Source organism: Grampus griseus, assembly GCF_964374135.1.
Source record: "Grampus griseus genome assembly, chromosome: 20".
In the NCBI taxonomy this organism is placed as follows: Eukaryota; Metazoa; Chordata; class Mammalia; order Artiodactyla; family Delphinidae; genus Grampus; species Grampus griseus.
The window spans coordinates 51,397,519-51,420,655 of record NC_139014.1 but is presented as its reverse complement, the minus strand read 5'-3'; the positions used below and the strand labels follow the sequence as shown (position 1 = coordinate 51,420,655).

Genomic DNA, 23,137 nt, shown 5'->3' with positions numbered 1-23,137 from the left:
CTGCGTCACGAAGGCGCGCCGGCGGTGATCAGTGACGTCAGTACCGCGCCGGCGTCCTCTGTGGGCTGTGCGGCGCTGTACGAGTAACGGCTGGTCATGGCGTCTCGTCGATCTTTGCACTTCGTGTTCAAAGTGGGAAACCGCTTCCAGACGGCTTGTTTCTATCGTGATGTCCTGGGAATGAAGGTGGAGACGGGGCGGAGAGGGGTTGGCGCGCGAGGGGGTCGCGGGAGGCTGAGCCCCACATGGCCGAGGGAGGGGAGAAAAGGGTGTGATGTGGATTTCAGCGGGAACCCGGGTGTCCGACCTTAGCCCCTAGACTTCCCATTAGCTCTGTGGTTTTCAACTTCAGGAAGAGCCGTGAGTCGCGGCTTGGGTTAGATGGACTTTGAAAGGGGGTCACACTTACTAGTCGCCGATTGTGTTGCCCACACACGTTCTTTCATTTAAGTTTATTCACGAATGTTTATTCCTGCCCTTGCGAAGCTTCTAGTCTAGTGGGAAAGGCAGTAAATAAAAAGTTATATATAATACTCCTCCGGTGAACAATGACTCTCTTCTGGTTTGGAGCCTTTCGGTTTAGATATCAGCATTAGTCAGAGTTCTGCTTCTCTTGTTGCTGGTTTGAATGGTCTCTTGGATATTCAGTCTCTGGGTGAGTGCTCCAATTCTTCTCTCCATAGTCCAGATCTAAGTGTGAAGTGAGAAGCCATCCTCGTCTCCAACACCTGGAAGTCGCCTCTCTCCAGCTCTGAGCAGCTGTGATTCTGCAGAGATCACCTGGGTGGCAAGCGCTGGTGGAAGCTATTGGGGAGCTTCCTGATAAGCAGGGACTTTAGATGTTGTCAACTGAAACAAAAATGCATAACCTAAAATTTTCGAGTTAAGTTCTTTTTGGGAACCTTACTGAGGACTATAGCCTGGAAGACAGCCTCTCAGATAGCTCTGAGGAACTGCCCCGAAGAGGCAAGGGCGGAGCTAGAATATATATGAGTTTTTTTCTGGGGGGAAAAAAAAACAAAACCACGTAGTTGAACATCAAAAGATTACTGCTAATCACAAAAACAGACATCTCAAGTTAATGCTTCTTTCTTTTCTTTTAACTTGGGATTTTTAAAAATAAACTTATTTATTTATTTTTGGCTGCATTGGGTCTTCGTTGCTAAGCACGGGCTTTCTCTAGTTGCGGCGAGTGGGGGCTACTCTTCACTGCGGTGCGCGGGCTTCTTATTGCGGTGGCTTGTCTTGTTGCGGAGCATGGGCTCTAGGCGCGTGGGCTTCAGTAGTTGTGGCTTGGGGGCTCTAGAGTGCAGGCTCAGTAGTTGTGGCTCATGGGCTAAGTTGCTCCACGGCACGTGGGATCTTCCCGGTCCAGGAAGTGGTCCCCTGCATTGGCAGGCAGATTCTTAAGGACTGCACCACCAGGGAAGTCCCAGAAGATGGGTTCTGGATTCATTGAAATTATTCCTTAGATATGCATCTTAAATATCTAGGGCCAGCATCCAAAGCATGGAATGCTTCTTGTTTTTCTCCATCCTGAATTCCCTTCAAGGGGCACTGTTGGTGGGCCACTGCAGTAGCTGATGCCCTGGTCCTTGTAGAAATGGAGTTGCAGGCGACATTCTTTGTTTACAGTGTGCAAGAGTGTGATTTAATGTAAAGACACCGCAGGAGACATGGAGTGCAGAGGGAGTTACCTGAATTCATCAGTCATTTAAAAAACATCACCCACTTCATGGTTCTGTGTTGGGCTTTGGTGACAAAGATGAAAATAACCCTGGTATCTGTCCTCAATTAAAGCTCCTGGCTTGGAATGGGGGTGGGAATTGTACATTGCTGATGGTAACGGTACTTGAAATTTGATGATGGAAAACCACAGAGCTCTCTCTTAATGTGTTTCCTCATTGATAAAAGGGTGGTTGTAAAGATTAAACACATTATTATATGTGTAGTATTTGACACATGGTATGTCTTATGTAAGTGTTAGCTACCATTATTATAAAAGTACAACAGTAAGAGAGCTTTAACTCTAACCTGGTCCTCAGGAAATAATTCATGGAGACCTTGTACTTGAGGTGACCTCTAGAGATAGGTGGGATATCCATAGACCTAGATTAGAGGGAGGAGTATACTAGAAAAACTGAACAGCCAATGCAAAGTTAAGATATGTTTGGGAAGCACCACTAGTTTTATGTGCCTTTAGTTTTTTGGGGTTTTTTTGTTGTTGTTGTTGGCTGCTCCACATGGCTTACGGGATCTTAGTTCCCTGACCAGGGATCGAACCCCAGCCCTGGCAGTGAGAGCGCGGGGTCCTAACCACTGGACTACCAGGGAAGTCCCTGATAGTATCTTGAATAATATGCTAAGGAATTTGGATTTGATGTCATAAAAAGTGGGGAGCTCTCTTACATTTTAGAACAGGGCAGTGGTGTGATCAGAGCTGTGCTTTAGGGACTTAATTTTATGGTGGTATTAAGGAAAGAGATCAATAAGATGATTTCTAATAAATAGTCTGTGAGAGATGTGATGGGAGCTTGAACTGGAGCAAGAGCTGTGGGACTCAAAAAGGAAAACAGAAACTGACACATTGAGAGCCTACTGTGTAGTAGGTTCTGTGTCAAATGCTTTAATAAATTATCTATTTTCACAACATATTAGGAGACTCAGATCCTAATATGTTGTTCTCAGAGTTACACAACTACTAAGTGAAGGCCACACTTTTTTCACTACACAGTACTGCTTCCCGATCTAAATATAATAGATTTACAACTTTGGTTGGTTGCCTGACCCTTGGTATCAAGCCGATCTTTCTTACCTCTACTACTTCCAGCCTGGGAAAGATATACAGCTCGTTATCTTTTGTTTGTTTTACACAGAAAGCTTACAAATAATAATGTCTGTGTTTTGACATTTTAGTTTGTGCTAAATATGCTGTGTGTACTACTAGGACAACTTTGCCATTAATTCTCATTCCCTTACCAGATTCTTCGGCATGAGGAATTTGAGGAAGGCTGCAGAGCTGCCTGTAATGGGTATGACCCCTTGTTTCTTAAAATCTTCTTTAGTCTGTGAATACTCCTGAAGAACAGAAAGCAGTTTCTCAAAGCGAGTAGAAGGCAGTAGAATAAATTAAGGAGGCAATAAATTAGGGAGGCAGCTTCAGGGTCACAAATAAGTATATGCTGTGGATGAAGCAGTGTCTTATGGAGTATCTCTTAAGCTTAGTAACCATGGCAAGCTGAGAAATTCCAAGGCCTGATGGGAATTGCATGCTTGACAAGTAGGCAAAAAATGAGTTAAGGTCAGGTGGGACGGCTGTCCCTATAGGATTCAGCTCCCTACTTTAAAGAAAAGGTAAACGAATCTTTCCCTCAAGTAAGTGCCAGACAAATGGTCTTTTGAGCCTTTGATGATGGGGCCCATGAGCGCTGTGCACAGCTGCTCTTAGCACCGGCTGAGGTCATCTCATCCTTATGGGTACTTGGAGGACCAGAAGGGACTGCCCACCTCTTTGTCCCAATAGTTCTTTGGGGGCAACCTGAAGCAGATTTTGTCTGGTCACTGGGTTCATTTTTTTTTCCATTTTTCTAGGCCTTATGATGGAAAATGGAGTAAAACAATGGTGGGATTTGGACCTGAGGATGATCATTTTGTTGCAGAACTGACTTACAATTACGGCATTGGCAACTACAAGCTTGGCAATGACTTCATGGTAAACATCATTTTGTTCTAGCAGATTTTTGGCTGTACCTTTTAGAGAGGTCACTGATACGGCTGTAGATAACGACTACTGATTGATGGCTTTGGGGTGCAGTTTAGTGATTAGTTTTTTGATATTTTCTATTTAAAAAAGAACAAAACCAAGAAACCTGCTTGGGCCCCTGTCTCCAAGCTGGCTCAGGGTGAAATGTGTTCTCCCACCACTTAGGAATCAAGCTCAAGACTTAGAGACAGGTTTGAAGGAGACAAGACTCCCCTGGGGGAATGACTGAATCTCAGGAGGTGGAAGGGCCAGAGTCAATGGTTCGTCAGGTCCTCATCACCATCCAGGGAAATATTTTCTCTCTAGTGGACAGTTGTGATTGGGGTGAGTGATTGCAGTGAATCCTAGTCAGAGAAAAATCTGAGAAGGTTTTAAGGATAGAAAGAAGGTGTCATTGCATGCACCGCATTCATTAATGCATTCAAGAATTCAAGTTATTGTGCACCTGTTATAGTAATAGTGTCTGTCATTTGCTGAGCAGTTACTGTGTGCGAGAGGGAATGTCACTGGGCCCAAATACATAGCAAGAGAGGAGTAACTGATTCTTACCCAGAATCTACTGAGCAGCTCTACCTCATGCTAGATGTTATTTTGCTCATTTGATCTCGCTATTCCTGTTAACTCATGTTAAAATAATGGTACCTAGATTGAAGTTTGTAGGACCAGATATATATAAAAGTGTTTTGTAAATGGAAAGGACTGCTCAGATATAACATATTAATACATTTCTCTTTCTCACTCTCCATGCCTCTCACTAATTTATTCATTTAACAGATATTTATTGTGACTTGCTCTATGCCATGTACCTTGTTAGTCCTGGGGATACCATTTAGAGTATGTTCCCTGGCCTAAGCAGTTTCCTGTCTGATGGGGGAAACAGGTAAAGAGACAACAAGAATACCGTGTGATAAGTTCTAAGATAGGGATAAGAACAGGGGAATGTGGGAACACACAGGAGGAATTTCCAGCCTGTGCTCAGACAGATGAGAGTTCAGGGACGGCTTCCCAGAAGTGACGTCTGAGCAGGGTGAGGGGGGCAGGGTGGGAGAGTGAGATGGCTGTCCTCAGCATGTGCACAGGCCTGGAGGTGAGAGGGAGCATGGCGCTAAGAGAACTGTGAGTGACTCACTCTGGCTGGAGCTTAGTGTGTGAAGAAGGGAGAGTAGAGTTGAGGCTGGAGGAGTGAGCAGGGGCCACATCATATCAGGACGTTCAGACTTTATTCTGAAAGCAGAGTGGAGCCACTTTTAAGCAGGGGAATGATGCAGTATTTGCCATGCACAAGAATCCGTGGCTAGAGCAGGGAGGTTGGGTTGGCAGGGAGCAGGACTGGAAGTGATGCCACCAGCACACAGGATACACAGCAACCTGCAGTTCCATAACTAACAAACGCAGCAGTAGTGGGGGAGGGAGGGAGAGGATGGATTTGAGAGATGTCAGAGGTAGAGTTCATAGGATTTGGTGATTGAGTGTATATGAGGGTCTCTGTGTTTCTCCTTATCTTTCTTTTCTTTACTCTCCAAATTTAAATCAGGGAGAAAAAAAAAGAGCAAAACCATCTTGGTGCCATAAACATTTAATCGGCTCAGGTCAAATGTTGATCAGTGGGCCTGCAGGTACTAGAAGCCATGTAGGTGGAGAACAGCTTGGTGGCTCTACTGTGGGTCTTCCCAGGAGACTTTGGTAGTAAGAGAGCCCTGATGAAAGGTGCCTTCTGTGCTGCTCCTCAGTTCATGGAACACAAAGAAAAACAGGTTAAATAGAACTCCCATATGTATAAAGAACCCCTGTATAGTGAAAAGAAGAGGAAGTCTCTTAAACATTGAAAAAGATGTTCAACTTCCGAGCTGCCATTTGTCATCTATCAGATTGGCAGAAATCAAAAGGTGTGATAACACACTGTGAGGAAGGGTGTGGGAAAACTGCCACACTCGTGCATTACTAATAAGAGTGTGAAGTGGTACAGCCTCAAGTTTGGCAGTATCAAAATAATTAGTGCCTTTACCCTTTGACCTTGCAGTTTCACTTCTAGGAGTTTAGTTTATGCATATGTTAACAAATATGTGAAATGACCTATGTATTAAATTATTTATTATTGAGTGCCTGCTATGTGCCAGGCACTGTTCCACGAACTTCGGATAAGCGGTGAACAAAACAGACAGAAATCTGTGCCTGGTAGGGGAGGGGGCCCAGGGCCTGACAGACAACAAATAATAAATTTCAATGAGGCTTCCCTGGTGATGCAGTGGTTGGGAGTCCGCCTGCCGATGCAGGGGACACGAGTTCGTGCCCGGTCCGGGAGGATCCCACGTGCCATGGAGTGGCTGGGCCCGTGAGCCATGGCCGCTGAACCTGCGCGTCTGGAGCCTGTGCTCCGCAACGGGAGAGGCCACAACAGTGAGAGGCCTGCATACGGCAAAAAATAAAATAAAATAAAAAAATAAATTTCAATGAATGAATAAATAATATAATATAATATAATGTAATATATGTTATTGAATATTTTAAAGGTGATTATTGTAATGGGGTAAGAACAGAACAGGATAAGGGGGGTTGGGAGTATGGGGCAAATGACCAGTTTTATTTATTTATTTTTTTTGCAGTACGCGGGCCTCTCACTGTTGTGGCCTCTCCCATTGCGGAGCACAGGCTCCGGACGCGCAGGCTCAGCGGCCATGGCTCACGTGCCCAGCCGCTCCGTGGCATGTGGGATCTTCCCAGACCGGGGCACGAACCCGTGTCCCCTGCATCAGCAGGCAGACTCTCAACCACTGCGCCACCAGGGAAGCCCCCACTTTTAATTTTAAGTGGGGCGTTGAGAGCAGGTTTCCATGAGGAGGTGACATCTGAGCAAAGTCTTGGAGATAAGGGAGTTAGCCGTGTGGATATCTCGGGGAAGAGCATTTCAGCTAGGAAACAGCCGGTGCAAAAGCCCTCAGACAGCGCCTGGCACGTTTTAGAAAACGTGAGGAGGCCAGCATGGCTGGAAAAGAGCCAGGGGAGAGGGGGAGGAGGGGGGCTCAGAAATGACATGGGTCAGATTGTCTTGGCCCTTTCAGGCCATCGTAAGCCATCTGTGAGTGAAATGAAGAGCCATCAAGGGTTTTAAGCAGAGGAACAACAGCATGGGGTTGCCGTCTTGAGATAGACTGTAGGGTGGGTTTCAGAAAGTTTACTCCGGCTGCAGAGTGGATGATGGATTGACAAGACTGGAGGCAGAGAGAGGCTGATCTGCAGTCCAGGCTAGAAACGAGGCCGGGCACATCGGAAGGCATAGTGCGCATTCTTAGGCATTTTGATTAATTTAAATAATGCCTCGATAGTTGGTTTATGTATTTTGGTTTAAAAAGCAAAATTAAAAAGAGAACATTTTAAATAAGTAGCTGGCGAACCAAGGGTAAGATCAAGATTTCTCTGACCAGATCTCAAAAGTGAGGAGAGATTATCTTTGGTATTAAATGAATCAACTTTCTCTAGCATTTGTGTTTCTGTCCTACAATTCACAAAGTTTAGAATCTTTGTGGGAGAAAAATGTCCAAAACCTACTTCAAAATTACTAGCAGAAAATTTTGAATGCCAATTAAATCTTAGGTGATTTGATGTAAAGGCAGTGGGGTTTTGCTTCATTACCTTCTATAAAAGATCTGTTGTGATTACGCACTTGGATGATACTGTTGTTTGCCATAGGGTATCACACTCGCTTCTAGCCAGGCTGTCAGCAACGCCAGGAAGCTGGAGTGGCCACTCAGTGAAGTGGCAGAAGGTGTTTTTGAAACCAAAGCCCCAGGAGGATATAAGTTCTATTTGCAGAACCGCAGTCCACCTCAGTCAGGTAATTATCCCCACACTGACAAAAGCCCTCTGTCTAAAGGCTTCTGATGGAAGGAGAGAGGGAGCTCAATTTCTGTCTCCTGTGGAGTCTTTCTATATTGACATGACACATCTTTCCCAAGCCAGTGTTGTTATTTGTCCTCTAAGAAATTATATTCTCATATCAGAATTTGAGTGCATCACTGTAGGGGTTCTGGACTGGTTCTATCTATTCTACTGGTAATGTATCTGTTTAGGATACTTCCAGCTGCAGATATTAGGTACCCAACTGTAGCTTGAACGGTAAGAAAATGTTTTAGTTCACAGAGCAGGCATTCTCTGGGTAGGAAAGACTTCAGGGTTAGTTGATTCAGCAGCTCAGCAATGGCATCAAGAACCCAAATCTTCTCTCTCTGCATCCTCTTGTCCTCAAGGGTCTGCTTCTCCCTCTCAGGGTTGTAGGGTGGCTGCCAGTAGCAGTTGGGGCTACCTGCCTCCACATTCTCATCTGGTAGGAGGAAGAGAAACTGACTTCCTGTGGCTCTTTTTTAAGAGCACAGCAAAACTTTCCCAGAATCTTCCAGCAACTTCCTGGTCAGAATTGATTCCCATGCCTGCTCCTGAACCAATCGCTGGCAGGCAAGAGAAATAGGATTATCCTTAGACCGGTTAGTCGTATCTTGCAGCTAAGGTCAGTTTCCCAGACTACAGTGCTGGCTCTTGGTCAGTGTGGGTGAATGAAGTGAGGAGCCCACCGCTCTGACTGCCGCAGTGAGTGGGAGAGAAACCGCATGACGTTTCACGTACGAGGCATCCTCGTCACACATGTATTTAATTCCTGCAAATTCTGCTACCTGCTCTGCCAAGAGAAAAACAAAAGCAAGAAAAGGGAAAAAAAAATACTGGTGAATAGCAAGGGCACTTCTGCCTGTCATTCAATCAGTGAACACAGGCCCCTAAGTGCACCTGAGGTGAAGACATTCTCTTTCCCCGCTGGTCTGCCTCAAGTCCCCAAGGCCCCTCAGACTGAGCCTGACAGTTGTGTTTATTGCTACTTGCTTTTCTTTCTTTTTTTTTTTAATATTTATTTATTATTTATTTGGCTGCGTTGGGTCTTAGTTGTGGCAGGCAGGCTTCTCTCTAGTTGTGGCGCATGGGCTGTAGGGCGCGGCAGGCTCTGTAGTTGCCCCGCAGCAAGTAGGATCTTAGTTCCTTGACCAGGGATCGAACCCTCATCCCCTGCATTGGAAGGCAGTAGGGAAGTCCCCACTGCTACTTGCTTTTCATCTGGAGCTCAGCAAAAGAAAGAGCGATGTTCCAGTGTGGGAGGTTAGGCTGGTACTGTGGGACGTACTGAGAGATGGTATTTCTGAACTTCACTGGTAATGTAAGGGATTCCTATGAGTATTTTTATTGATAGGTGATAGGTGTTTTATATACTAACTTTGAAACTTAACTCCTGCCACTCATTCCATTATACATTTTTTCCCTAGTCTTAATGATGTTTCAGTACATAAAATAATACAGGACCTCACAATCATAAGGTTTTTTTTTCTTTGCTTTCTAGATTTGGTTTTTATATTCCAAAGATATCAATTTAGGGTATTGACATTAAAATTCAAATATTTTCTAATGACATCATCTTGATTACCTCCAAATAACTTGAAAAGTTTTCCATAGAATCTTTTTTTTTTTTTTTTTTTTTTTTTGCGGTACACAGTCCTCTCACTGTTGTGGCCTCTCCCGTCGCGGAGCACAGGCTCCGGACGGGCAGGCTCAGCGGCCATGGCTCACGGGCCCAGCCGCTCCGCGGCATGTGGGATCTTCCCGGACCGGGGCACGAACCTGTGTCCCCTGCATCAGCAGGCGGACTCTCAACCACTGCGCCACCAGGGAAGCCCCATAGAATCTTTTCTTTGGTCACTATTTTTAATTTTTTAATTTTTAATTTTTTTTATTTTTTTGCGGTACGCGGGCCTCTCACTGCTGCGGCCTCTCCCGTTGCAGAACACAGGCTCCGGGCGCGCAGGCCCTGCGGCCATGGCTCACGGGCCCAGCCGCTCTGCGGCACGTGGGATCCTCCCGGATCGGGCACGAACCCACGTCCCTTGCATCGGCAGGCGGACTCTCAATCACTGCGCCACAGGGAAGCCCTGGTCACTATTTGTTTTTTGAATTTTATTTTTTATACAGCAGGTTCTTTTTAGTTATCCATTTTATACATATTAGTGTATATATGTCAATCCCAATCTCCCAATTCATGACACCACCACCACCTCCCGCCACTTTCCCCCCCTGGAGTCCATACGTTTGTTCTCTACATCTGTGTCTCAATTTCTGCCCTGCAAACCGGTACCATTTTTCTAGGTTCCACATATATGCGTTAATAAACGATATTTGTTTTTCTCTTTCTGACTTACTTCACTCTGTATGACAGTCGCTAGATTCATCATAAGATGTTTTTGTTCTTTGGAATGATAATACCTTTGGGGCATTAATTTCTGGTTGGTGATATAGTCAAATCTATAAGTCTAGCCTGGTGTCCATACTTCTTTGAATGAATCACTCCTGTGTAGTTTCACCCACTATGACTGTTCCTGCCCCTACCTCCCTTCAGGGTCTGAATCACCTGGAATTTGTTGATGTCTCAGTGAATGGGGAAAACTAAAACAGTCTGCCAGGTAGAGGCACCTGTGAGAAACACCTTGCTTTAGCCATGGTATTGCTTGTCTAGAAAACGGGACTAAGGCGGTGAAAACTGAAGGAAAATGCACTGAATTTATCCTAGTCAGATACAGACTTGGAACAGCTCTTCAAAAAGTCACTTTACAAACTCCTTAAAGAAAAATTTTAGTGTAATATCTAAAAAGACTATCCAAAAAGACTTTTAAGATACTCCTCAAACAACTTATGTCTCAGAAGCTGGAGTTTCTTCATATGCTTCAACTAAACAATATATTGCAACAGACAGGGTACAGAAGCAGATGTAAGAATCCAGCTATCTTCTACTAATCCAGACCTTAAAGAGATTCACAAAAACGTAAAACGATGCTGTTCTTGTCATTGCTTGTTTTGGAAAACACAAGTTGTTTTTCACAAAAAAAATGTAATATTATTTTTAAATGAATTAATATGTAAATTTAAAAAGTCATTTTACACTATAAAAGTTTCCAATAATGATAAGTGTTTAAATATAACTTATTCTTTTTACAAAAAAAATAGATTTTTTTCCCCTAGACACACAGATATGCAAAAATAAGGAAGAAGAAAAAAGATAACCACTGTTAACATTTTACTTATTTTATTTATTTGGTTGCACTGGGTCTTAGTTGCAGCATGCATATGGGATCTAGTTCCCTGACCAGGGATCGAACCCGGGCCCCCTGCATTGGGAGCATAGAGTCTTATCCACTGCACCACCAGGGTAGTCCCTGTTAACATTTTAGAGTATATCTTTCCAATCTTTTATCAAAAGAAATAAATATATAATTAAATATATATGGGATTCCATTGTGTGACATTGTAGGAAGAGAAACAGTTGTCTGTTGTTAGATATTCATGTTGTCTCTGGTGTTTCGTTGTTATGAGCAACACTGTCATGAATGTCTTTGTGACAAAAGGCCTTCATACATCCGCAGTCACTTCTTTAATTGCTGAAAATGGGATTGCTCTTTCAAAAGCAGTGGAGGGTTTTTAAATACATTTTGTCAAATTGTTGCTCAGAAACGTACTAATTTACACTCTGCCATTATTACATGATTGTGGTTTTTTCCCCCTGTACTATAACAGTTAACACTGTGAACTTTTAAAATTATTTGCTAATTAGATAACAAAATGTTTTATTTGAATTCTATTTATTTATTTATTTTTGGCGTGTTGGATCTTCGTTTCTGTGCGAGAGCTTTCTCTAGTTGTGGCGAGTGGGGGCCACTCTTCATCACGGTGCGCGGGCCTCTCACTGTCGTGGCCTCTCTTGTTGCAGAGCACAGGTTCCAGACGCGCAGGCTCAGTAGTTGTGGCTCACAGGCCTAGTTGCTCCGCGGCATGTGGGGTCTTCCCAGACCAGGGCTCGAACCCATTTTCCCTGCATTGGCAGGCGGATTCTCAACCACTGCGCCACCAGGGAAGCCCCTTATTTGAATTCTAATTTCTTTGTGAGGTCAAACATGCATTCATATGTTCATTGACTGTTCCAGTTCCTCCTTTTGTGGATTACTGCTTCGTGCCTTTTGCTTATTTTTCCAGGACGTGCATCTTTTCCTTATGATGTTTAAAGGTGATTTAAATATTAAGGACTTTTTGTCATATATGTTGTTAAAAAAATGTTTCCTACTTTGTTTTATTCTTTAATTTTGATAGTAATCCTTTTTTTTGATTGTCGTCTAGGGGTTTTCCATTTCATGTAATTAACCTAGCACATTTTTTTCTTCATGGTTTTTCTATCTTTAGTGTCAGATTAGATCTTTCTGGGCTTCCCTGGTGGCACAGTGGTTAAGAATCCACCTGCCAATGCAGGGGACACAGGGTCGAGTCCTGGTCTGGGAAGATCCCACATGCCGCGGAGCAACTAAGCCCATGCGCCACAACTACTGAGCCTGTGCTCTAGAGCCCGCGAGCCACAGCTACTGAGCCTGTGCGCCACAGCTACTGAAGCCCTCATACCTAGAGCCCGTGCTCCACAACAGGAGAAGCCACCGCAGTGAGAAGCCCGTGCACCGCAACAAAGAGTAGCCCCCGCTCACCACAGCTAGAGAAAGCCTGCACACAGCAACAAATACCCAACGCAGCCAAAATAAATTGATAGATAAAATAAATATTTTAAAAATCTTATTTATAAAAAAAAGTCTTTCTCCACCCCAAAATTGTTTAAATAATCACCCATTTCTAGTATTTTCACGGTTTCAGTCTTTAAACAATCCTTTAACTCATTAGGAATGTATTTTGCCATTTAGTTTAAAGGTGTAGCTTCTTCCCACCAAATAAGAAGTCAGTTATGTTTTGTTTTTTTTTAATTATTTATTTATTTTTGGCTGCGTTGGGTCTTTGTTGCTGTGCGTGGGCTTTCTCTAGTTGCGGTGAGCGGGGGCTGCTCTTCATTGCGGTGCACGGGCTTCTCATTGTGGTGGCTTCTCTTGTTGCGGAGCACGGGCTTTAGGCATGCAGGCTTCAGTAGTTGTGGCACGTAGGCTCAGTAGTTGTGGTGCATGGGCTTAGTTGCTCCGCAGAAGCCAGTTATCTTAATGCCGTTTATCTTTATTGAATAATCTGCCCTTTCACACTGACTTAAAATCCCTTTCTTATAAACTAAATTCTTATATATACTTGAGCCTGTTTGGGTCCTTCCGTTCCATTCCTTTGCACTGCCCTGTTCATTCCTGCTGTTTCGTTACCCTACAGATCCTGTATTAAAAGTAACTCTAGCAGTGTCTGATCTTCAGAAGTCCTTGAACTACTGGTCTAATCTACTGGGAATGAAAATTTATGAAAAAGATGAAAAGAAGCAGAGGGCTTTGCTGGGCTATGCTGATAACCAGGTGAGCAATCTTGGAGAGAAATAATCTGTTACTATGAGTTTGGCTTATAAATAAAGTTAACATGAAGGTTATTCTCATAGTTTCTTCATAGTAATTCAATATTTAGGACAGAAGAAAATTAAAATTGCTGGTAAGCTCACCACCCAGATATTACCTTTGTTTATATTGGGGGAATGTGTCCTTTCAGGAGTGGATTTGCTGAGTCAGAAGAGATGTAGGCAAGATTTAATGCTGTAATGATAATCTTTTTTTCTTTTTCTCTTAATAACTTAGCATTTGAGCATGATTTAGTCCTTTTACTTTAAGCCAGAAGGTCTACTCCTAGGAATTTATTTTACAAACGTACTTATCCTACACGTGCACAAAGAAGTATGTACAAGGTTATCTGCTGCGGCATTGTTTGTAATAGCAAAATATAAGAAATAACCTAAATGCCCTGTGGATTCAAGCAATAGTTCAACCATTTATGGTTCATCCATAGAAAGGATTAGTAAGCAGCCATCAAAAAGAATGAGGCGAGTCTCTATGTGCTGAGATGGTAACATTAATTGGAGGAAAACAAGGGACAGAATGGTGCATAAATTATGCTACCATTTGTGTAAAAAAGAAAAAAGGCTATATGCCTGTGGATGCCTGCTGACTGGTTGCCTCTGGGGTGAGAGTAAGAGGGAGACTGAGAATTTACTTTATTCCTTTAGCCCTGTTTGAATTTTTTTCTTTTACCACGTAACCTGTTCCGAAAAATAAACCCGCTTTCTCATGTCTTTTCAGTGTAAGCTGGAGCTACAGGGCATCCAAGGGGCAGTTGTTCATGCAACAGCTTTTGGACGAATTGCCTTTTCTTGCCCCCAGAAAGAGGTAATGTTTGGTACCAGGTCTTTTGTTTAAACTCTGTGACTAGCTAGTTCAAACAGCTAGGAAACTTGACCCTCCCTTCTCTAGGTTCATGTTGATTGTGGCTTTGGTATCAAGTTCAGCAGTTGTCTCGAGCAGCTGAGATATAAAATCAAACAAGTGGCGCCAGAGTTTTCTGGTTGATCTGAGATTCCTCTGGGGCTTTCGAGGACCACAGCCCAAGAGTGGTGTGGGACCCCTTGCTCACTTTGCTTTTTTGTTTTCCTCAAGTTGTCAGACTTAGAAGATTTGATGAAAAGGGAGAACCAGAAGATTCTGACTCCCCTGGTGAGTCTGGACACTCCAGGGAAAGCAACAGTGCGAGTTATCATTTTGGCCGACCCTGTAAGTATTCCCTAGGAGCAGGACAGGCTGCAGCAGGGCTTTCTTCTGAGGTGTCTTTTTGCCAAATTTCTTTTCTCTCTTTTGGTGTAGGATGGACATGAAATTTGCTTTGTGGGGGATGAAGCATTTCGAGAGCTCTCTAAGATGGATCCAGAGGGAAGCAAATTATTGGATGACGTGAGTCTCTTTTCTAAATTTATCTCACCTTCAGCTCAAGGGGGTGCTGTTAAGTGTGTATGAAGAAGGACCCAAGCATCAGGGCCAGTTCTTACTTTCAGAACCGTGTCCTTTTGAGGTGACTTTTTGAGCCAGAGGCTTGTGTCAACTTCATTGCCACCTATGTGACTCTTATCTGGGTGCAGTATGTGTGCCTTCCCTCCACCTCGGGCTGCCTTGGAGAACCACTGCTGCTAAATACATCACTGTTCTGCTCGGTGATCGGAAGTGCCCCGACGCCACCCCTTCTCACTACCTTAGCCCCTTGGTCATCTCTTCTCCACTCTACAGCATCGTTCTCTTCCTTCCTAGCAAATTGTTCTCATAAGCATACAAACTAACTCTAGTATCTTCTAAAAATCTTTTATTGACCCCATATCCCTTCTCCAGATTTGTTTTAAAACTCTCCCTACACGCCGTTTCTACTTCTTACCTCCCATTCACACTTCACTCTGTTCTGCATTGGCTCCTGTCACGCAGTGAGACGCTCGCATTGACATCATCGGTGACCTCCTCTTGCCAAATCCAGTGACTGTTTTTCTATCCTCATCAAACACGATCTTTTAGCAGCATGCAGTGTTGTACCCCAGCTTCTAGCACATACCTCATATGTAGCTGGAACTCAGTGAATACTCTGCTGCTGCTGCTGCTGAAAGGAATGAATCAATCTGTCCTGGTTCTGTCGCTTAGGATCTATGTGACTGACCTTAAGAAATTTACTTCAAGTCTCTAAACTGTAGTTTCTTATCCAAAAATTTGAGGAAATAAGATTATCCACCTCATAGGATTGTTGTGTTGTTTATAGAGCTTGGCAAACTGCTGACATAATAACGGACACTCAATTGTTGTTCATTAAAGCTGGAAATGTACAAAAAATATAGCGTTTACAAATTTTACCATAAAGGAAAATAGAATCTCAGGCAACCTCTTAGTTGACAAATTGGCTAGATTGTTCTTCCTGCTCTTTCATATCACTGACCAACTTCCTCCTCTTTTTTTATTTTAAAATATTTATTTACTTACTTTTATTTGGTTGTGCGGGTCTTAGTTGCAGCAGGCGGTATCCTTAGTTGTGGCTCGCAGGCTCCTTAGTTGCGTTGTGGCCTGTGGGCTGCTTAGTTGCAGTACGTGGGCTCCTTAGTTGTGGCATGCGTGTGGGATCTAGTTCCTTGATCAGGAATCGAACCTGGGCCCCCTGCATTTGGAGCACGGAGTCTTATCCACTGCGTCACTAGGGAAGTCCCCAACTTCCTCCTCTTTTGAGCTCTCTTCTCCCTTGATGTTGGGGATCCTGCCATCTTCCTATCTCTCTGACAGCTTCCCCTCAGCCACAGGCATCTTTTTCTGTGACTGATCCTGAAATGATTTTGCCCACGGTCCCATCTTGGCTGTCTTTTACTCTCTCATTGTACATTCTTTCTCTTCTCTGAGTAGAAGTTACCTGTTACTCTGGTCATCTCTGCGCAGAGCTTCAGCCATCATCCATTCTCAACTTCCTAACTTCTAGTTCCCACTCCCCACTAAGCTCTAAATGAGCATTTTTCATTGTTGTTACTGCGGTAAAATATACATAGAATTAAAGTGTACAGAAAGTTTAGTGTCCACTTTGATGAGTTTTGACAGTTACATATACTCGTATAACCACTACTCAAAATATAGAGTATTTTCATTGTTATAGCAAGTTCTGTTGTGCCCATTTCTAGGTCCCAACCCCTCCTCTCAGCAGCAACTACTGTTCTGAATTCTGTCATATGAATTTTGTCTGTCCTTGGACTTCATATAGATGGAATGGCTTCTTTCAGTCAATGTAACATTTTTGAGATTCCTCAGTGTAATTGTACATGCCAGAATTCTTTTTTCTTTGCTGAGTGGTATTCAATTTTATGAATATAACAATTTGCTTATCCATTCTTCCAATGGTGGACATTGAAGTTTTTTCCAGATTTTTATCTATTTTAAGGAAGACTGCTCTGAACATTCTCACGTAACTCTTCTTATGGACATGTGTTTCATTTCTCTTGGGTAAATACCTGGGAGGGGAATTGCTTTTACTTTCTAAGAAACTGCCAAACAGTTGTCCAAAGTGATTGAACCGCTTTACACTATTGGCCATGTATGTATAGAAGAGTTCCAGCTGCTCTGCATCCTCACCAACATTTGTGTGTTGTCTTTTGTCCGTTTCTTTCTGTAACAGATTTTATTTTTAATATTTCATGATTTAAAATTCCATATATACACAAAAGAGTACAAAATCCCTATGTGACTGTCACCAGTCAACTCTGCCATAATTTTTCATCATTCCTTTCCACCCCACTTGTTTTTTCGGCAGTGGGGATATTTGTTGGAGAATTTTAAGGCAAATTTCAGACATCATGGCATTTCAGCCCTAAATACTTAAGTATTTTACACATTTTAAGATGATTTGAAAAGTGAAAATTACAACATTGTAAAGGAACCATACTCCAATAAAAATAAGTTTTAAAAAAAGCAAAAATTAAGGAATTTTCATATATACAATATTGATATAATCACACTTAAAAAATATATCCTTTTTTTTTTTTTTTTTTTTTACAGTTAACACAGTGTTATATTGCCTCCTTATATCAACCTCTTATTTATTTATTTCATTGCGTTTGGTCTTCATTGCGGTGCGTGGGCTTCTCATCACAGTGGCTTCTCTTGTTGCGGAGCATGGGTTCTAGGCGTGTGGGCTCCGTAGTTGTGGCTCGTGGGCTCTGTGCAGGCTTCTCATTGCTGTGGCTTCTCTTGCTGTGGAGCATGGGCTCTAGTCACATGGGCTCATTAGTTGTGGTGCACGGGTTTAATTGCTCCACGGCATGTGGGATCTTCCCGGACCTGGGATCCAACCCGTGTCCCCTGCATTGGCAGGTGGATTCTTTTTTTTTTTTAACATCTTTATTGGAGTATAATTGCTTTACATATATCCCATATCTTCTCCCTCTCGCATCTCCCTCCCACCCCTCTAGGTGGACACAAAGCACCGAGCTGATCTCCCTGCGCTATGTGGCTGCTTCCCACTAGCTATCTGTTTTACATTTGGTAGTGTATATATGCCATGCCACTCTCTCACTTTGTCCCAGCTTACCCTTCCCCCTCCCCATGTCCTCAAGTCGATTCTCTATGTCTGCATCTTTATTCCTGTCCTGCCCCTAGGTTCTTCAGAACCCTTTTTTTTAGAATCCATATATATGTGTTAGCATACAGTATTTGTTTTTCTCTTTCTGACTTACTTCACTCTGTATGACAGTCTGTAGGTCCATCCACCTCACTACAGATAACTCAATTTCATTTCTTTTTATGGCTGAGTAATATTCCATTGTATATATGTGCCACATCTTCTTTATCCATTCATCTGTTGATGGACACTTAGCTTGCTTCCATGTCCTGACTATTGTAAATAGAGCTGCAATGAACATTGTGGTACATGACTCTTTTTGAGTTATGGTTTTCTCAGGGTATATGCCCAGTAGTGGGATTACTGGCTCATATGGTAGTTCTATTTTTAGTTTTTTAAGGAACCTCCATACTGTTCTCCATAGTGGCTGTATCAATTTACATTCCCACCAACAGTGCAAGAGGGTTCCCTTTTCTCCACACCCTCTCCAGCATTTATTGTTTGTAGATTTTTTGATGATGGCCATTCTGACTGGTGTGAGATGATATCTCATTGCAGTTTTGATTTGCATTTCTCTAATGATTAGTGATGTTGAGCATCCTTTCATGTGTTTGTTGGCAATCTGTATATCTTCTTTGGAGAAATGTCTATTTAGGTCTTCTGCCCATTTTTGGATTGGGTTGTTTGTTTTTTTGATATTGAGCTGCATGAACTGCTTGTATATTTTGGAGAGTAATCCTTTGTCCATTGCTTTGTTTGCAAATATTTTCTCCCATTCTGAGGGTTGTCTTTTCATCTTGTTTATGGTTTCCTTTGCCTTGAAAAAGCTTTTAAGTTTCATTAGGTCCCATTTGTTTATTTTTGTTTTTATTTCCATTTCTCTAGGAGGTGGGTCAAAAAGGATCTTGCTGTGATTCATGTCATAGAGTGTTCTGCCTGTGTTTTCTTCTAAGAGTTTTATAGTGTCTGGCCTTACATTTAGGTCTTTAATCCATTTTGAGTGAGTGAGTTCTACCTCTGAAATCCTTTGTCTATCTACTTCCCTTTTGAAAAAGCTCTCATTTTCACCTGCAATACTGCAAAAGCCTCCTCCCACCTTCCAGTCAATCCCTGTTGCTAGCACTAGCTCTCTAAAGCATCAATCCAGTAATTTAAAAAACGGTTTAGGGGCTTCTCTGGGTGGCTCAGTGGTTAAGAATCCACCTGCCAGTGCAGGGGACACACGTTCGAGCCCTGGGTCCGGGAAGATCCCACGTGCCGGGGAGCAACTAAGCCCATGCACTACAACTACTGAGCCTGCACTCTGCAGCCCGCAAGCCACAACTGCTGAGCCCATGCGCTTAGAGCTCGTGCTCCGCAATGAGAAGCCGGCGCACCGCAAAGAAGAGTAGCCCCCGCTCACCACAACTAGAGAAAGCCCCTGCGCAGCAATGAAGACCCAGAGCAGCCTAAATAAGTAAATAAATAAATAAAATTTTTAAAAAAGAGACTTCAGTTTTAAGCTGGGCTCCCCTGCCCTCCCTGCCCACAAGCCCCTTTCTATGACCTCAACCTCATGGAATGGTAGGATAAAAGGACTCTGGTGGAACCAAAACATATTGTTATTAACAAGACTTCTTTTTTAATTAAGAGGTTCCAAACCAAACAGTACCAACATCAGCGGAATGGTGTGGGAGGAGGCGTGGAAAAAGGAAATCATTCCAGGCTCATTGCTAAGACGTCAAAATAGCTTTTCACATTTGGTCTCATCATTAGACTGAGTCTCCTGAGCACTAAAGATTCTTGAGAGCCCACCCAGACTCTGAGAATGACAGCACTTTCTGTTCCAAAGAGCCCACAGCGGGGTGTGCTTGGCCTGCTCTCCAGGCAGCATCAGCCGCACTTTCCGGCTGCAGGCTCTGCCCTTTACTCTGCAAAATGAGAACTAACAAGCGATTGCTTGATACCCATCAGCATCCTCTGTCAAAGTAAACACAAGACTCTATACTGAATGAACATTTTTTCTTCTTTTTTTAGTTAATTAATTAATTAATTTTTTGGCTGCGTTGGGTCTTTGTTGCTGTGCCCGGGCTTTCTCTAGTTGCAGTGAGCGGGGGCTACTCTTCGTTGCGGTGCGTGGGCTTCTCATTGCGGTGGCTTCTCCTGTTGCAGAGCACAGACTCTAGGCACGTAGGCTTTAGTAGTTGTGGCACGTAGGCTCTAGAGGGCAGGCTCAGTAGTTGTAGGGCATGGGCTTATTTGCTCCGCGGCGTGTGGGATCTTCCCGGGCCAGGGCTCGAACCCATGTTCCCTGCGTTAGCAGGCGGATTCTTAACCACTGTGCCACCATAGAAGTCCCTGAACATCTTTTAATTGTTAATTTCTTGATTGTGGGCAGTGCAGTGAGGTATGAAGTAGACTATGTGTTTTATTTTATGGATTGAGAATAAATAAATATTCCAATTCTGTTTCTATAGGCAATGGCAAAAGATAAAAGTGATGAATGGTTTGCTGCACAAAATAAACCAAAGGCTTCAGGTTAACGGAAGACATCACGTGGAACAAGCATTAGTGATTCCTGTCGAACACCTGTGAGGCCTGATGTGTGCATTATGTGACAAATGTTCTCACAACGTGGTGGTTTCCTGTGTGGGCAGAGAGGCTGGGTGGTGAAGATTTGTGTATTTTTATCTTTGAGAGCTCTGATACATTTTAGAGAGAAGATCCTATCATTATCAGTCCATTTAGAGGAGAGCTCTTGCTGTCATCTGTGCCATCCCTGGAAGGGTACATTTTTTGTGTAACTGTATTACATTAGTAATCAATTCTTCTGCAGCCTGGGACAGCTGTATTGAACAGGACCTTTGGTTGGGAATGGAGGGAATTTTGATAAGTATGTAGATTTAATGAGAACAAATAAACCCAAATCAATTGCTTACAGCAGGAGTACTTCCAGTACCTGGTGACAGTATGCTGTTCTAATGTCTTAACTCTGGCAGGCCTTGACCAATAAAAACTTTTAAAGAAATTTTGTGCCTTGAACCAAAAGACTTGGTTAACGTTCCCACATTTTTTGCTTTAAATTTTTGAGTAGCCAGAGAAAAGAGACAAAAGGATCTAATGTATTATGTTGCTACACGCCTGGCTCTGTGCTAGTTTCTCTCTCTCCCTCTCTCTCTATATGTATATTTTTTTCTTTTAATCCTCATAAGAAGAGACCATGTTAGATTTCTTAGTGATGAATTAAATGATTTCTTCAGCATGAAAAACTTTTTTTTAATATTTTCTTGTTTTCTATTTGATTCTGCAGAACAAATCAGTTTTAATCACTGGAAATAGAATTAAGTTGGGCATAGTTATTATGAAATGTTTTTTGAAATTATGCTTCTGAAATCAAGCTGTTACAACCAACCTGTAAGACTCATTATTTAAAGTGGTTGCCAGGTTCAAACTATAGGGAAAAAACTGATGAGATTGGAAATGATTGACTCAGAAGATATCTGTTCCTGTACAATATACATGAAATTACTTGTAAATCATAGCCTCTGCTGTTCTCCCTTGCTGGCAGGGTAGGGTATGGAAATTTCAGAGTGAGTTTCAGCTCACCTTCTGATAGGGCTATCTTAACCTTCACTGAGAGGAAAAAATTATTTCCCAGCTCCACAGCACTTTTCATTCCACTTAAATTCTCTATCTTAGGGAAGCAATTTTGAGTTTCAAAGCAAATCAAGCTATGTTCCTCCTGTCGACAGTTGGTTCACTTTTTTTTTTCCTATGCATGGGGAAATTATTATATGAATTTTGAATAATCAAGTAAATGCCTCTGTCTTCTTTAGACTATGATTTGTTAATTCTCAGATTTTTTAATTAATTAATAATTAGATTATTAATTCTTGATGTTTATCTCTGGTAATACTGTTCTCCTGAAAAGAAACTACTTCTCCCAGTGTATTAGGCTGTTGTGATGTGGCCTTTCTTTTTTTTTGGCTGCGCTGCACGGCATGTGGGATCTTAGTTCCCTGACCGGGGATCAAACACGCACCCCCTGCATTGCAAGGTGGAGTCTTAACCACTGGACTGCCAGGGAAGTCCCTGATGTGGCCTTCTAAGTTTGTTATAGTAAAATAAGTGGTTTATGTAAGTACTAAACACATGCCAGATTCCTCTTTATCTGTTTATCTTATGTTGTAACATACCCCCAATTTTTTCTCTTAAATGTACAGCTATGCATGAGAGAACTGAATGCTGTTTATCTACCTGGGACATTTTAGCTTCATGATATCAGCCTCCTTTTATTTCTCTCATTGCCTGTCATTTTTCCTTTGTTGCAGTCTTCAATATTTTATTCATCCTAAAACCATTTACTGTACCACTTTGGCCTTTTATCAAGCAATCCAAAAGTTTACCTCTGCACAGGGCAGCTAGTAATTTTAAACCAAAAGTTACTACTTTCCCATCTCTGGGAATGGTATAATCAGCTACAAAACAAGGTTTAAAGATAGTTTTGCCCAAGCTGGTGTTTTTAAACAGATGAAGTTGGGAAGTTCCTCAGTTTCTCCAGAGTTGTGTTTTCAGAGTAGTCATTTTATTTTTCGACTTGAGGGGTTGTGGTCCTAGCATATTAAGTTGAAGTTCAAATATCTCTTGAATTTAAATCCAGAGAGATTTAGAATGGCTGTGTTGTGGAGTTTTCCTAGGTTAGCCTGTAAAGTTAGTATGAAATCCATGTGTGTCTGACGTCTGAATGGAATTAGCAAAGCCAGGGACATTTAGTGCTCCTTAGTATGACTTTCTGCCCATCTCACCTGTCCCACAATGTCCTTGTGAGTCGGAGAGTTTCCAGGAGGACTCCCCGTCGGCCACTGAAATTTATGGTAAGAGTTGATGGGAAGAGACCCGCTGCGGGGGAGGAAGCCTCTCAGGGAGTGGTGAGTCCATGCGGGTTAGTGGGCAGCCTGGGTAGGGGCATTCAGTGAGGGTGAACTGTGGCGGGGGTGTGAGGAATCCGGGGATTACTGGGTGCGGGAGAATGCGGGGCCAGGGACGGAGCTATAGGGAGGACAGACTGGGGCCCAGGAAGTAGGGAACTGCAGAGACGCGCGGCCGAGCGGAGCCTGGGCTGGGAGGGGGCGGTCGTTTGGGGGCCGGGCCCTGGGTAGGGGGGACGGCACGCCGTGGGATGGAGGCGCGGGTACCTGCCTGTTGCCTGGTTGGAGGCCTCTGGCCGATAGAGGGAGCTGTGGGTCTGGCGGCCCCGATACCGCGGGCGCTTAGGTGGGACCGCGCGTGCGCGCGGAGCGGCGTACATATGCCGGGGTCCGCGCATAGCCCGAGCTGAGACTGCGGGCGGGGGCCGAGGCGCCGCCCATTGTCCCGCCCCCCGGGACCGCCTATTGTGCCGTGACGCTTGCGCCGCCCTCGCGGCCTGGCGGGGGAGGGGCGACCCGCGCCGCAGTCAGC

The 23,137-nt window shown here is 43.4% G+C and overlaps 1 protein-coding gene across 1 annotated transcript; it reads left to right on the top strand.

Moving 5' to 3' along the window:
- The first annotated feature begins 30 nt into the window (after positions 1-30).
- Positions 31-20,725, top strand: GLOD4 (glyoxalase domain containing 4). The gene is made up of 9 exons (XM_082678588.1): positions 31-186; positions 2,983-3,032; positions 3,592-3,712; positions 7,451-7,595; positions 12,971-13,107; positions 13,879-13,965; positions 14,233-14,346; positions 14,437-14,523; positions 20,155-20,725. The coding sequence occupies exons 1-9, from the start codon at positions 97-99 to the stop codon at positions 20,218-20,220; spliced, it is 897 nt and encodes a 298-aa protein (XP_082534714.1). The 5' UTR covers positions 31-96; the 3' UTR covers positions 20,221-20,725.
- Positions 20,726-23,137: the final 2,412 nt, after the last annotated feature.

Bases quoted from the DNA above. Each gene is read 5' to 3' on its own strand.
- GLOD4 (XM_082678588.1), top strand. From the start codon at position 97: ATGGCGTCTCGTCGATCTTTGCACTTCGTGTTCAAAGTGGGAAACCGC. The intron at 7,596-12,970 runs GTAATTATCCCC...GTTACCCTACAG, and splicing joins CCGCAGTCCACCTCAGTCAG to ATCCTGTATTAAAAGTAACT. The intron at 14,524-20,154 runs GTGAGTCTCTTT...CTGTTTCTATAG, and splicing joins GAAGCAAATTATTGGATGAC to GCAATGGCAAAAGATAAAAG.